This window comes from Diospyros lotus, chromosome 12 (genome assembly GCF_014633365.1).
Source record: "Diospyros lotus cultivar Yz01 chromosome 12, ASM1463336v1, whole genome shotgun sequence".
Taxonomy (NCBI): domain Eukaryota; kingdom Viridiplantae; phylum Streptophyta; class Magnoliopsida; order Ericales; family Ebenaceae; genus Diospyros; species Diospyros lotus.
This window is the reverse complement of record NC_068349.1, coordinates 30,613,609-30,630,658: the sequence shown is the minus strand read 5'-3', so window position 1 is coordinate 30,630,658 and position 17,050 is coordinate 30,613,609. Positions and strand designations below refer to the sequence as shown.

Sequence of the window (17,050 nt, the reverse complement as noted above, 5' to 3'; positions counted from 1 at the left end):
TAAATGCCAAAAAGGTCATTTCTCACTCATCTCATTCTATCTTCGAAATTATAAAAATAAATAAAGAATTCTTGGCGGTGGTTGGTTGTTTCATTGGCCACCATTGATTGCCCGCGTAAAGGAATTGAATAAACCTAGAATACTAGGTTCCTTCAAGAGGAACCATCATTGGTTCTTATGATGAGAGAGTGGGGGAGGAGAAGGAGAGAGAAATATAAAAAAATAAATAAATGTATAAAATTTAGAGGGTTTGATTGGTTTTCTATAGCTTCCTTATCAGGGGTGATGAGTTGAAAGAAACCCCATCACTGAAATCCAACATTGATGAGGTTGTTAAGAGATATGCAAAGAGATAGAGAAAGACAAAAGTGAAACAAAGAGAATAGTATTAGAGTAAAGAGGAATAAACTCATTGCCAATGAGGTTGCTAAGAGAAGTAGAAAGAGTGGGAGAGAAAAAAAGTAAAGTAACACAACAATTAACACGGAGTTTTTATCAACTTTTTTGACAATAGATTGACAAAAACATTATTGTTGATATGGTTTTCTTATTGTTTAAAGAGAGAGATATATACTTTTGTCGTTAAAAAGAAATATAGATAAAAAAGTAATTAGAATTGTTCGATAATGGTTTGGGTGAAATCGTTCGACAATGCTTGAGAGATTAATCAAGCTTGGCTTTGTTGCTAAATTGAATGGGAAAAAGGAGAGCAAACAAGAGAGAGGGGGGGGGGGGGGAGGGAGGCAACCATGGTTGTTTTTTGACAATAAGAAAGACCAACAAGAGAAAGACGGTTAGCTATCATTGGTAAGGGAAAAAAGAGAGAGGAATAGTTAAATCATAATAGTAAAATGGTCTTTTTTACTTATGTCAAATAAGGAGTTGTTTGTCATTTCTCAAATATCAATAGAGTTTATGTCTATTTACCAAAACTCATGAATGATTGGTATAATTTACATTTTATAAAAAGCAAAGTGATGATTTATATATTTTCAACTTTTAGCAGCTTACAAAAAGCATAGCACTATTTCTATGTTTCAAGATGGTTAAAATTACCAAAATTAATAAATACTCATCTTTGGCCATATTTTTTATTTTAAAATCACTTTCAAAATATCAAACGCCTTTCTCCTTTTTTCAGGCTTCAACAATGTGCAATGGTGTCAATGGCAAGAAAAGTAATAAATAAAACTCAAACAACAATATGCAAGGATAGAAACTCCATTTCTTACTTATCACATAATGAGGTTTTCCTCCCAAAAATATAAGAAGGAACATTTTTTGTGACCTATGCTGAGAAGTAAGATTGATGAAGAAATCGACATTCTTAACAAACCTTAGTTGGAAGATACCAATTTGTAGAAAGTTCTATGCCTTTTATCTATGCATGAATGAATACTTAGTCAACAAACCTTAGTTGGTTCAATAGAAGGAAATTTCTTTATTAATGTTGCTTCTAGTGCTCGTGGTTTTATTTCTATTTCAAATGAAAACAAAGGAAGAGGAAATGTGAAAATAGGTGGTTAAGGTGGTGGTAGGTTTGGAAATAAGAGAATGTATTGTTAGCTCTATGGCAAAGGAGATCATTATGTAGATCGTTGTTATCATAGACTTGATAAAACCTTTCAGTGACAACCTAATCCTAATAAGAATTTCTTTTCACCTATTCAAAATCCTCAAAGAATCTATTATAACATATTGGAGAAAACAATATCTCATCATCTACACCAAAGGCGAATTTGTCTTCTAACTACTTTGTTTCTCTTGAAAATGTCTATGGAACACTTGAGCCTATGGCTAATTCTACTTGTTATGTTGACAATGGAGCCACAAAAATTTACTGTGGCAGTGACAGGATAGCAGTTGGCAATGGTAACAACTTACATATTTCTTATATTGGTAGCAGTGCTTTACATACTCATACCAAACTTTCTTCTTCACTTCTTTAGAATAATGTTTTATATGTAGTAGTGTTTTACATACTCATACCAAACTTTCCTTCTTCACTTCTTTAAAATAATGTTTTATATGTTCTTAAGATCACTAAGAAACTTAGTATCTCTAAATTTACTCAAGATCATCAAACTGTAGCTGAATTCTCTAATACTTCTTGTGTAAATAAGGACAAGAACTTAGGATTGATGTTATTTCAGGGCAAGCTTAAAGATGGTCTGTACCAAATTCAATCTTTGCTCAAACTTCTTCATTAGCTATTCATTCTTCCCAGTCCTTCAAGCTTGTTGGAGCTTCCCTTTCAGCTACTTTTAATAATTCGTTGTTTTCTAATAAGCATTGTTTATCTATATTACATTCACACAGTGTCAATATAACAAATATTGAAAATTTTTGTTCAGCTTTGGACTCCCTCCTCCATGCAATTCAGATATCAAATCAGCCTTTAGTATGCATAACTTGGCACCTTTAAATAAGTATCCATCATTTGCAACAAACTTTACACACACTCCATAATCTTAATTCCTTGCCTATTTCTCAAGAAGGTCAACAAAATATGGGTTATTCTTGTATTGTTCCTTGATCACTTAAAGTCCAATGATAGCAATAGAGAGAGTTTTCAACAAATAAACCCTTTACTCAATGCATCAACTACTTTATTTTGCAGACCAACTTTATGTCAAAGTGGAAATATATACTCTTGTAATAAGGCTACCCACTTAGCACGTCTTCTTATCTTTTTCTAGGAATGGAGGTATTTTAAGGTCTCATGATCAGAATCTAAGATAAACTCCCTTTGAATAAGATAATGGCACTAAAATTTTAACACTTGAACAATAGCATATAGATCTAGGTCATAGGTGGAGTAATTTTGTCGAGCCTTATTAAGCTTTTCATTGAAATAAGCCACTAGTCTTCCTTCCTTTGATACATTATTGTTGGACTTGAAAGGAAAATGAAATAGACAAATAGGAGTTGAAGGAAGAACATAACATTATATTTTTTTATTGATATTTATATATGTTATATAAAAAGTTTCCTTCTCAGACAGTCAACAACTAATCTTTCTTGATTTAAGCAACATGTCTCCCTAAGTTTATGCGCAAAATAAGCTACATTACATACTTAATGTTGTTTCCAAAAATACAACAATTAAATTTTATGATGTGGGGTCCACTCGAGCTTGGTGTCGGGTGAAGTAAGGTTGTCATGAGAGAAGTTGCCGCAAGGGAGCTTGCCACAAGGATGCTCGCCACAAGAATTTTTCCACTGGGATTTGTCTCATCGCAAGGATTTCACCACAAGGATCTTCCTCGCTACAAGGATTTGTCTTGCCACAAGGGTTTCACCACAAGGATCTTCCTTGCCACAAGGATTTTTCTCGCCATAAGGATTTGTCTTGCCACAAGAGTTTCGCCACAAGAATCTTCCTCGCCACAAGGATTTCATTACAAGGATTTTCCTCACCACAAAGATTTCACCACAAGGATTTGTCTTGTCGCAAGGATTTGTCTTGCCACAAGGATCTTCCTCGCCGCAAGGATTTAGCCACAAAGATCTTCCTCGCCACAAGGATCTATCTTGCCACAAGGATTTATCTCGCTGCAATGACTTCGACATAAGGATCTTGACCCGAATCCAGATAACTATTCACGAAAATAGTAAAAATGCAGCCAATGTGTCAAAATTTTACTGAAATCCAAAAGTCCTTTTCAATGTCTTGTATCTGGGTATATATAGGGCGTGATTCTCAAGGATGCATGGTGCTGACATGTGTTACTTGTTGAATGAACCATGTTCGAGGTGTGTGGCTACAATCAAGTCTTTGCTACAAGACCTTGCGGCACACTATTGCAAGGCTGCCCGTCGCAAGGCCGCTGCCGCAAAGAGGGCTTGCAGCAAGCCCTTTGCTGCAAGTGGGCTTATGGCACACTGTTGCGAGCCTTTTGATTTTTTTTTTTAAAATTCTCATTTTTCTTGCTCTTGATTTTCTAGGTACAACACTTAAGAAGACTCCAAATTTTTCATTCAAAAAATACAGTTAATAATCGATTACATTTATCAAAAATATTAGGTAATGTGAAAATAATAGTGTAATAGCAGACACTCCTTCACTTCTCCTTGACGCTAGTGCTACTGAGAACTTCAAGCTTCTCCCTTAAGTCTTCAAATCTTGATTTATATAATCCTTTAGTTAAAATATTTGCTAGCTGGTCTTCAGAGTTGCAATGCACAAGATGGACTTCACCTTCTTTCTCAACTTCCCTCAGAAAATGGTATTTAATTTTGATGTGTTTTGTTTTTCCATCAAAGACGGGGCTCTTAACCATAGCCACAGCTGATTTGTTATCACAAAGGACCTTTGTAGCTTGTTTCTAATCAGATTTCAAATCAACCAACATCTTCTTTGGCCATATTGCTTTGTTTATAGCAGAAGCAGTAACAATGTACTCTGCTTCTGCAGTGGATTGAGTTACTATGTCTTGTTTCTTGGTGCTTCAACTAACCATTATTGATACTATAGTGAAACAAGAACCTGCTCTTCATATCATTGATTGAGCCTACGTAGTAACTGTCAGTAAATCCCAGCAGCTTGACGTCACAATTCTTCTTATACATAATCCCATAATCAATTGTGCCACACAAGTATCTAAGGACCCTTTTTGCAGCTCTAAAATGAACCTCACTTGGAGCTTGCATAAACCTTGACAACACACTTATTAAATACATGATATTAGGCCTAGTGATTGATAAATATATAAGAAGACAGCCGATGAGGCTTCTATATACACTTGTATCTACTTTCTTAACTTCATCTGACTTGCTTAACTTCTCACCAAGCACTAGAGGAATACTGACTGCTTTACAAATCTGCATTCCAAATTTTACCAAAACTTCATTCAAATACTTTATTTAGCATAGAAAAATGCCTTGTGTAGACTACATAATCTCAATTTCTAGGAAGTAAGACATTTTCCCCAAGTCATTCATCTCAAAAACATTTTTCATTTCTTCTTTAAAATGATTTACAAACTCAAAACTGCTTCTAGTGATCAAAAGATCATCCACATAAATGGAAACAATCAACAATTCACCAGTTTGCTTTCTTAAATACAGAGTAGCCTCGTTACAACTTTTGATGAACCCCAACTTCTATAGATACTTATCAACTCTACAATACCTAACTCTGGGTGCCTATTTTAAGCCATATGAGGCTTTTTTAGCAAATAAACTTTCCCTTCACCTCCATTCTGTATAAAAGCCTCTGGCTGTTCAAAAAAAAATTCTTCTTTCAAGTGTCCATTTAAGAAGGAAGATTATACATAAAACTGATAAACATCCCATGACTTTTGAGTTGCAAGTGAAATGAGTAGTCTGATGGTATCAAATTCTCTGTTAAATCCTCCATACTGCTGAGAATAACTTTTCATAACAAGTCTTGTTTTGTGCTTGTTAATTGAACCATCTAAGTACAATTTCAGTCCATACATCCATTTCATCCCGTATGATTCTCTTGTTAACTAGTCTATCAACAAGATATCAAATGTCATTCTCATCTCCTCCATTCTTACCACATTCATTCTTGATTAGAGATTTGAATTTTTGAAAAACAAAAAAACACTTCAGACTTCTGTTTTAAGAAAAATATCCAACACATCCCACTATAATGATCAATGAAGAGTAGGAAGTATTTACTGCCACCAAGAAAATGAGTCTTATTGGGCCCACGTGTCAATGTGTATAAGATGGAGCTTATCTGAGGCTCTCCAAGCTTGATTAGATGAAAATGCCAATTTACTTTTCTTCCCTATTGGCAAATTCAACACACATCAAAGGGTTCATGCACAGCAGGCATATCACACACTAGACCCTTACTATGCATTTACTTCAAAGAAGAATAATTAAAATGCCCAAATCTTTTGTGCAATAGTTGATACTCCTCTAATGAAGTGGAGAGCGCTTGAATTTTAGTTTCTTTCCATTAAACTAGAAAGCTTCTTTCAACCATTTTAATAGATAACAAGTTCGCACCAAATTTATCAAACACATCGCACACTTTATCATGAAAATACAAATTGTAGTGTTTTTCAAGTAGCTGACCAACACTGAGGAGACTCTGACTAATTTTAAGAACAAATAAGACATTGAAAATTGATTTTGTACCTAAAGAAGTCTTAACAATAGCATCTCCTTTTCCGTTCACTTCGACAAAGCTACCATCACCAATCTTCACCCTTAACGTATAACTTTTATCCAATACTCTGAACAAATTAATCATTAGTAAGGACATGACATTTGATAAAGATGCAAAATGGAATTGGGAAAAAGGCTGAACCAATGAGACAAACAATAGAAAAAAAAAAAAGAAGTAGGTGAGCTTGATGAAAACAACTATGATGAACTACCTGTAAGAGGGACAAGGTCTCTTGTTGAAATTTATCAAAAATGTAGTGTAGGAACCTGTTGGTTATGAAGAAGTAGCAAAGGATCCTAAATAGATCACTATAATATAGGAGGAGATAAGGATGATTCATAAGAATCAGACTTGAGAGCTTGTGGATAGGCCTTTACACAAAAAGGAAATAGGAGTCAAGTGGGTTTACATGACAAAGTTGAATGCAGATGGGACCGTGAACAAACACAAAACTAGATTGGTGGTGAAGGGCTACGCACAACAGTTTGGAGTGGATTTTTAGAAACCTTTGCACTAGTGGCAAGGTTGGACACAATAAGGCTACTCTTGGGAATTGCAGCACAACAATGGAAAATTTATTAGCTTGATGTTAAATCCACCTTCCTAAATGATTATCTGCATGAATAAATTTTTCTTGAACAATCTGAGGGATTTACAACTGATCCTAGCAAGGTTTATTTACTTGAGAAAGCTCTATATGGGCTAAAACAAACCCCAAGAGCTTGGTATGGCAGAATTCATGAGCACTTGATAAGCATTGGATTCAACATAAGCTTAAGTGAGAATACTTTATATGTTAAAATAGAAAAATATGAAATAATTATTATCTCACTATATATGGATGATTTGCTAGTAATAGGGAGTAATGAAAAGCTTGTCAAGGTGTTTAAAGAGCAAATGATGAATGCGTTTGAGATGACAGACCTTGGTGAGATGGCTTTCTTCCATGGAATGGAAATCCAACAATCAAAAGGTGATATTTTTATTGGTCAAAGAAGTATGTTGAGGAAGTGTTAAGAAAATTCAAAATGGAAGAATGTAAGCCCATGGATACTCCATTAGCACAAAATGAGAAATTTTGTCCAGACGAAGGAGCTGAAATGGTGAATGAAGGCTTTTATCGAAGCTTGATTGGTTGTTTAATGTACTTGGCAGCCACAAGGCCCAATATAATGCACTCTATCAGCTTACTTACAAGGTTCGTGTTGTTAAGCCAAATTGCTCTAATTAACCTATAGTGTATTTTGATGCTTAACAAAACATAATTTTAGTAAAACTATTTTTGATATATTTAAATCCCTTAATGGAATTTTGATGTGTCTTATGGTGGAAAACTTATTTTAAGTATTATAATATTTTGTGTATCGAAATGAACCAAGAAATGCTATTTGTTCTAAGTGGAAAATTAGTGCATTATAATGGGACAAATAAGAAAATATTTTCTTTTTGAAAAACTATCTCCCGATATTTTGATGACTAATATTCATTGTTGTTAAAATGATTTTTAATGAATTCTTTAAGAAATAGAAGGTATATATTTTGAGGGTGGTAAAATCGTCAAATCCCAAATTTGTTCTAAAACTAAAAAATCTACTTTCTTATTGATTTGGATTTTGATTTTTTAGATATTTTTATTGAATCCAAATTGGGGGGAGGGGGGTCCTTTCTTATTTACATTTATGTATTAAAGTAAATTGAAGGTAAAATATAAATTAAGAAAAATGTGAACATTTACTTAAACTAAAGAAATGTAAATATCTTGTAATGAATTCATGCTACGTATTCTTTCATCAAGAAAATCTTTATTTTTCTAAAAATATGGACTGAGGGTCGACTACTAGTGAGGGACAATCTACTGTAAGTCAAATGGCAGTCGACTGTGGATGTGCATCAGTCGACATAGCCGAACATTATTTATGTAGAGTCGAGATAGCCGAGAGTGGGTTTTGGTTAGTCGACTGTAGGCTAATGAGAGTCGATTGTCTATGAGAAGTCAACTGTGGGTTGAGTGAGAGTCATCTGTCAAGTGTTGAGGAGTCAACTATCGTTTAAAACAGTCGACTGCCAAACTCTAACGGCCGAATTTTCCAGCCTTTTGAAGATTCGTTGGAAGCTTCATTATAAATATCAAGAGGAGAAATCTGGAGAAGGCTAATGCTCTATCATTTCCTATCTTCCTAAAGCACACCCAAGCTCTCAAGCAACTCAAGTAAAGTAATCCAAGGCTCAAGCTTAAAGTTTAATCCATTTGGAGCCAAGGCAAAGAAGAATATATTATCTCCATTTGTGGTAACTTGTATTACTTCTATTTTTCCTTGTACATCATTGTGTTTAACTCCATATTAGTCCAAGGTTGTTTGGGCATAGGATTTATTTGTATTAATTTGTGGATTGTGAGTGGCATATTAAAACCCAAGTAATCTAGGTGTATTATTGTGTTGTATTAGTTTTCGGGGTAAGCTAAGGGAAAAACCTTGGGGTGTACAAGTTTGCTAGGTGATCTTGTGTGAAAACCTAGTGTTGTGATTTTAGTGGAACCTCAAGTGTCAGGTTGACCTTGAAAGAGCGGAGTAAGTGTTGGAGACACCGAACCACTATATATTCTTGTGTTGATTATTGTGGTTGTTTGCGTATTTATATTGTTATCATTCCCAAACAACACATATATATATATGGATATGTAGATGGTGATTGGGCTAGAGCTTGTGAAGACATGAAGAGCACCTCGGGTTACCTATTCAACTTGGGTTCAGGGTGTTTCTGTTGGAATTCAAGGACGCAAGAAGTTGTTGCTCAATCAACTGCAAAAGTTGAGTATATGATAGTAGCTGTTGTAGTTAACCAAGCTCTATGGTTAAGAAAGATCATGACTGATCTAAGGCTGACACTAGAAGAAGCAACTTAAGTATTTATGGTTAATCAAGTTGCAATAGCAATTTTGAACAACTTATTGTTCCATGGAAGAACTAAGCACTTTAAGGTAAAGTACTACTTGTAACATCCTGCATTGAGTGATAGGAAGAATCGGAATAACTTACCCTAATGGGCCTACGCAAACTTCCCAGGGGTCACCCATCCTTAAGCTTCCCTAGCTTAAGCACGTTTAACCCGGGAGTTCTTTGCCTACATTTAATCCAAAAGCTATCTAGATAGTGTTATTTTCTTTCTTACTTATCCTCGATATATACTACCATTCTTTGGGTTCTTGGGGTATTACATTCTCCCCCCTTGAGCACATGACGTTTTCGTCATGCGACCTTACAACTGATCCCAGATCTTTTCCTTTTTGGAGGCTGCCATCCTAGAAGCCTACCAGAAGCAGCTCTTTGTACAAGCCCTCGAGCCTTGGCACCACTCCCCACCCTCATCGGACTGCCTTCACCAAGGGTCGGATCTAATACCACCTGTAACATCCCACATCGAGCGATAGGAAGAACTGGAACAACTTACCCTGATTGGTCTACACAAACTTCCCAGGGGTCACCCATCCTTAAGCTTTCCTAGCTCAAGCACGGTTAACCACAGAGTTCTTTGCCTACATTCAGTCCAAAAGATATCTAGCTGATGTTGTTTGCTTCCTTACTTATCCTCGATATATACTACATTTCTTTGGTCTCTTGGGGTATTACACTACTTTATCAAGGAAGTGCAGAAAAATGGTGAGGTGAAGTTGGTATATTGCAACACAAGTACTCAACTTGCAGACATTCTAACAAAGGGTTTGTCCAAAGCAAGGTTTGAATTTTTGAGAACAAAAAATAGGGGTATGAGAAAAAATTAGTAAGGGGGAGTGTTGAAAAGTGTTATATTTGTTGCAAAAGATAAGATGTTGAATAAGTCAAAATAGTTGAAACTGTTGAAGATTTGGTGGGATAATAGAAGCTAAAAAGCTGCTAAGATTTTGAATTTCTGTTGCATGTTTATTTTAGGGATTTTTTATTGAGTTTGTTACATTTTCCTGTATAAATACATTCATAAGTTAATGAATGAAGTATCAGTTTTTGTAACCCATTACCTATGTTACTTATTTTCTGTAAAAACATCCAACAATAGCTTTTATCCAATGCTCTGAACAAATTAGCATTTGGGGTCATGTGGTAGGTGCATCCATTATTAGTTAACCAAGTTTCAGTGCTACTAGTTGCTACAAAACAATTTTCATGTTTGAGAGCCATAAATAGCTTCTCCTCTCGTTGTTTAGAATTCTCACATACTTGAGCTTGCCATGGTTGTTGCTCTATTTTTTACTTGTAAAACTTTTCCACATGGCCAAACTGTTTATAGGTCCTGTATTGAACCCTAGGCCTATAACAACAATAATTTTTAGAATGTCATTTCTTATTGTAATGAGAACATGGCTGAAACATACATTTTTTGCCCTTTTCTTTGTTGCCTAAGTACTCCTCCTTGTCTTTTTTCTCACTAGTATCCTTCTTTCCTCCTGCATTGAATTGAGCTTTGCCCTTTTGATTTGCCAATAATGTTGTTTCATTTGTATCTTCAAGCCTCCAGTCCTTCCTTTGCTCCACAACTTGCAAAGAATTCACCAATAAAGCTAATGTAAGTTGAGACAAGTCTTTAGAGTCTTCCAAAGAAAAAAACCTTAGACTCAAACTTTCCTGGCAAGCTCACCAAAACCTTTTCGACTGCCTTGTTTTCTGGTAAATCTTCACCCAACAACCTTTTTGATTAATAGTCTTCATGAGCCTATCAGAATATTCTTTAACAGACTCAAAAGTCTTTCATTCTATGAAGCTCAAATTTCTTTCTTGAATTCAATACTTGCATTTGTTTGGTCTTTTCACTCCCTTGAAAGTCAGCTTCAAGTATATCCCATGCTTCCTTAGTTGTTTCACAAGCCATTATTCTAGTGAATATTGTCTCAGATACAACTGAGTGTATAAGAGACAAGGCTTTGAATTTTTTAGCTTTCTCATATGACTGATACTTCATTTGAGCTATGGTGGGATTTTTAGCGAGACGTGCAAGGTTTTATCTTGTTCCTACTACTTCCTAGAGATCTAGTCCTCTCAAGAGAGTTTTTATCTTGATAGTCCAAATATAATAATTACCTATAAAAACAGATGGAAAGGCTACTACAAGATTACTACTCACAGACATGGTTGGTGGTTATTAGTTTTTTGGTGGTTATTGATTTTCTTTCTCACCCAAACATTCAGACCTCTCAAAGATCAGAAAAGGCTCTGATACCACTTGCTAGACTTGAAAGGAAAATAAAATAAAAAAATACGATTTGAAGGAAGAACATAACATTCTACCTTTTCACTGATATTTATATTAGTTACAAAAGTTTCCTTCTTAGATAGTCAATAACTAACCTTTCTTGATTTAAGCAACATGTCTTCCTAAGTTTATGCGTAAAATAAGCTACATCACATACTTAAGAAGACTCCAAATTTTTCAGTAAAAAAAAAAAAAACAACTAATAATCAATTACATTTATTAAAAACATTAGGTAACGTGACAGCAATAGTATCACAATAGACACTCCTTCAATTACAATCAACTTCAAAGAGTTTGACAAAATCTATTAAACCCAATATTAGTGCTTAAGCCATTCATCTCTTTATCTCCGTAAAGCTTCTTTTAGCTTCCAAGGTCTAAGAAAACCTTCCTTCCTTGAGACATTCTATGAGAGGTGCTACAATGGTGATGAATATTTTTATAAATCTCCTTTAAAATGTTGCTAAACCTTGGAAGTTTCTTATTTCTATAATAGTTTTTGGGAGTAAGCTAGCTAGTTATAGCTTCAATCTTTAATGGAACAACTTCTATTCCATTTGTAGAGATAATACATCCAAAAAAACCCAAAGCTATATTTCTTGACATCAGCATATAATTAATTATGCCTCATGAGTTGGAAAATAGCCTTTAAGTGCTCAATGTGACTTTGTTTATCCTTGTTGTACACTAAAATACAATTGAAATACACAACAACAAACTTCTCAATAAAAGGCTTTAGAGCTTGATTCATAAATCTCATGAAGGTACTAGGTGTATTAGACAATTCAAAAGGCATTAGTAGCCACTCGTAGAGCCCTTCCTTGGTCTTAAAAGTTGTTTTATGCTCATCTCCAAGCCATATTTTGATTTGGTGATAGCCGTTCTTCAAGTCAATCTTGGAATAAACCCAAGATCCAATTAGCATGTCAAGCATATCATCTAATCTTGGGATGGGAAACCTGTATTTAATAGTTATTTTTTTGATAACACTACTATCTACACATATTCTCCAAGTCCCATATTTCTTAAGAGTGAGTAAAACTGGTACGGTGCAAGGACTTAAGATGCTTTTGTATGAACCCCTTCCTAAGAGGTTCTATAACTTGCCTTTGAAGTTCTTCATGCTCCTTTGGACTCATTCAATAATGAGGTAAATTAAGCTAGGTGGCACCAGGCACAAGATCAATGTGGTCTTGTATGTCCCTAATAAGGAGGAGTCCATAAGGCAACTCATCCAGCATCACATCTTTGTACTAATTAATAATTTCTCTTATGTCACTTGGAACATCTATCTGCAACGTTCCTTCCTTTTGTAGAAGAACATATAACAACCCAGTTTCTTTCATCTTGCCAATAACATCCCTTCTATTTACAAGTGTAATAGAGTAACCCTTATCTTTATCATTCTTTATTTGTTTCAGCACAAGCTTATTCTTTTTATCACCTTCAACAAAAAATGATTTAAGTGTTCTTCACACCATCATGGATTGTGCCTTGGTCATATTGCTAAGGTCCGCCAAGTAAGATATGGCAACCATCCTTGGGAACCACATCACAATAAATTGACTCTTTGAAGGAACCAATTGAAAAATTGACAAGGCATCATGATGAAACAATTACCTCATTTCCTTTGTTAAACCATCATGGTTGCGAATATCATTTTGTCTTCAATTTCAATTTATCCACTATTTCTTCAGAAATAAAATTCTGATTGCTCCCACTATCAATTATCAAATTGCATAATTTTTCACCAACTGTATATTTAGATTGAAAAATGTTCCTCCTTAGCCAATTATTACTGCCAGTTGGAGGAGATGATAATAATCTTCGGATGACTAAGGCCTCATCAAGTGTATCACCCTCAATTCTATAGAAAAAACAGAAGAATAAATGTGCAGGGAAAAAATTTGAGGAACAGAGAATAAGTTTGCTGTAGAAGATAATTTATTTCATTGAAAAAAGCTGACTAAATACAAGTAAAAGGATCACAACTACAGATATTTTCTCCATAGAAATCTCAACTACTAACAATTTTATTTAACTATTTATATTGCTGGATTTGAGGAACTGACTACCATTGACTGAGTAATAAATTCAAAAAATAAACTAAATAAGCTTTTCCATAAAATCTGCTAAGTAAAGTCTCAATGATTCAACACTCCTCCTTGAGACTTTTCTCTGAAACTACCAGCTTGCCTCTTAATTCCTCAAACCTGCTCTTTGGGAGTGGCTTTGTAAGGATATCTGTAATTTGCAGCACTGACTTGCAATGCACCAACTTAACCTCTTGATTCTTTTCTGCTTCTCTGATGGAATGATATTTGACTTTAATATGCTTTGTTCGGCCATGTTGGACAGGGTTATTTGCAATAGCAATGGTAAATTTGTTATCACACATGATGATAGTAGGCTCAACTTGATCTTCACTAAAATCAGTGATTAATTTCCGAAGCCAAATTGCTTGATTTGCTGCAGCAGCAGCAGACACATACTCAGCCTCTGCAGTTGATTGAGCTACCACATCCTGCATTTTAGAGTTCCATGAGAAGGGACCTGATCCAAATGAAAAAATATACCCTGAAGTACTTTTAGAATCCTCCATACTTCCAACCCAATCACTGTCAACATATCCTTGTAACATTCCTTCAACTTTCTTCTCATACCACACACCAAAATCAAAAGTACCCTTAATGTATCTCAACACTCTTCTAGCAACATTAAGGTGAGTTTGACTTGGTGAGTGCATAAACCTTGACAAAAGACTAGCTGGAAACATAAGATCAGGTCGTGTAGTAGTCAAATAGAGAAGGCTTCCGATCATGCTCCTGTAAATAGTAGAATTCAACTTGTCTTCTCCATCATCTAATGTTAGTTTTTCATTATGGACAAGTGGTGTTGCAACTGATTTTCCTTGATCCAAATTAAACTTTTTGAGAACATCCCAGGCATATTTTCTTTGAGTAAGAAAAATGCCTTTCTTCATCTGATAAACCTCTATTCCTAAGAAGTAATTCATCAACCCCAAATCTGACATTTCAAAGTCTTGCTGCATTTGTTCTTTAAATTTCTTTAAAAGCTGAGAATTACTTCCTGTTACCAACATATCATCCACATACAAGGACAAAATCAGCTTTTCACCATCTTCAAGACCTTTAACATATAATGTAGCTTCATTTCGCTCCTCCTGAATCCTTGATGGATCAAATGAGAGTCAATTCTAGCATACCAGGCGCTGGGGGCTTGTTTCAGCCCATATAGTGCTTTTCTCAATCTATAAACTTTGTCTTCTTGACCTGAAATTACAAAACCTTGAGGCTGGTGCACATATATCTCCTCCTCAAGAACGCCATTTAGAAAGGCAGACTTGACATCTAAATGAAACACACTCCATTCATGTTTAGCAGCAAAAGCTAGCAGCATTCTAATAGTATCATGTCTTGCCACGGGTGCAAATGTATCGCCATAGTCTACTCCAACCATTTGTGCATAACCCTTGACAACCAATCTGGCATTGTGTTTGAAAATGGAGCCATCGGGGTTTACTTTAGTTCTATAAACCCATTTGACACTTATAACATTCTTTCCCTTTGGCTTGGTAGTGAGCTCCCAAGTTTGGTTCTTCTCAATCATTTCAATTTCCTCCTTCATAGCTTTCTGCCATTCTTCATATTCGGAAGCGTCAATGAAATCTGCTGGTTCTGAGATAGCCATGTTGCACCTTGCATAAATCTCAGACAGATTTAGTTTTTAGGTTTGGAGACTCCAGATTTGAATCATCATTTCCATCTTCACTTTGAGCAGAGGTCTTTTGATTTTCTTTTGCTCCTCCTGAGCTTGAATCCTGATCTGAAATTGTGGATTTCTTTTCAACTGAATTTTTCTCCCAATTCCAGAAAGCAGTCTCATCTATTAGAAGATCTCTGCTAACTGTAATCTTCTCAGTCTCCATATTATAAACTCTCTACCCCTTGGAGTTAGCTGCATAACCCAATAAGATACCCAATTCGGCCTTCTCATCCAACTTGCTTCTTTTCACTGCTGGTACATGAAAATAGCACACTGAACCAAAGACTTTCAGGTGCTTAACTGATGGTTTCAACCCAAACCATGCTTCATATGGTGTCATACCCTTCACAGACCTTGTAGTGAGTCTGTTTTGAAGATAAACAACTGTGTTTACGGCTTCAACCCAGAAATGCTTAGGCAAGCACTTCTCAATAATCATGCATCTGGCCATCTCCATCACCGTCCTGTTTTTCCTTTCTGATACCCCATTATGTTGTGGAGTATAAGCTACTGTCAGCTGATGATTAATACCTGCAACTTCACAAAATTTTACAAATTCTCGAGAGTTGTACTCCATACCATTATCTGACCTCAAAGTCTTGATGCTACATTCACTTTGATTCTCTACATAAGCTTTGAATTTCTTAAATAGAGATAAAACTTCAGATTTATTAATCATGAAATAAACCCATACCATCCTTGTGAGATCATCAATGAATAACAAAAAATATTTGTTTCCATTTACAGATGGAATGCTCATTGGACCACAAACATCAGTATGGACCAATTCAAGTTTGTTGGTTGCTCTCCAAGCTTTGTCGATAGGAAAATATTTTCTATGCATCTTGCCCTTTTGACAACATCCACAAACATCATCACTCACATAAATAGTAGACATATCCATCACCATATCATTATCTTCCATAAACTTCAAGGATTAATCACTGTCAACATATCCCTGTAACATTCCTTCAACTTTCTTCTCATACCACACACCAAAATCAAACTCACCTTAATGTATGGAGAAAATATCTGTAGTTGTGATCCTTTTACTTGTATTTAATCATCTTTTTTCAATGAAATAAATTATCTTCTACAGCAAACTTATTCTCTGTTCCTCAAATTTTTTCCCTGCACATTTATTCTTTTGTTTTTTCTATAAGTGGTATCAGAGCCCTCTTCTTAAGGGGCTGTGAGTGTCGTTTTCTATTGAGTGTGAATTTAAACACTTGAGAGTTAAAACACTTGTGAGTTTTGTGAGTTCTCAGATTTTTTAGAATGTCATCGAGCAATTTTTCTGTTCCTGCTCCTCCTCTCCTTACAGGAGAAAACTATCAATTATGGGCTATTAAGATGAAGTCTTACTTAAAAGCCATGAGTTTGTGGGACGTCATCGTTAATGATGCTGATCCTGCTCCGCTTCCGCAAAATCCAACACTGGCGCAGATAAGGAAACACGAAGAAGATATGGCTAGAAAACCTAAGGCACTTACTTGTATACACTCAGCAGTGTCAGATGCAATATTCACAAGAATAATGACTTGTGATTTACCAAAGCAAGCATGGGATAAATTAAAGGAAGAGTTTGAAGGCAGTGATAGGGTAAAGTCAGTCAAGATGTTAACTCTTAAAAGAGAGTTTGAAATGCTGAGAATGAAGGACGGAGATACAGTAAATGAGTATTCTTCAAAACTCATGCAGCTTGTGAATCAAATTCGGCTTTATGGTGAGACATTTGAAGATTCAAAGGTGGTGGAGAAAATGTTGATCAGCCTGCCAGACAAATTTGAATCCAAGATTTCAGCAATTGAAAAGTCTTGTGATTTGAAAACTTTGTCAATTGCAGAACTTATTAGAAAGCTGCAGGCATAA

The 17,050-nt window shown here is 35.3% G+C and overlaps 1 protein-coding gene across 1 annotated transcript; it reads left to right on the top strand.

Annotated features, from left to right (window-relative positions):
• Positions 1-16,456: 16,456 nt before the first annotated feature.
• On the top strand, positions 16,457-17,050 carry LOC127787606 (uncharacterized). The gene has a single exon (XM_052315670.1). The coding sequence runs from the start codon at positions 16,457-16,459 to the stop codon at positions 17,048-17,050; it is 594 nt and encodes a 197-aa protein (XP_052171630.1).

Excerpts from the sequence above, each read along its gene's own strand:
- LOC127787606 (XM_052315670.1), top strand. The coding sequence starts at position 16,457 with ATGTCATCGAGCAATTTTTCTGTTCCTGCTCCTCCTCTCCTTACAGGA.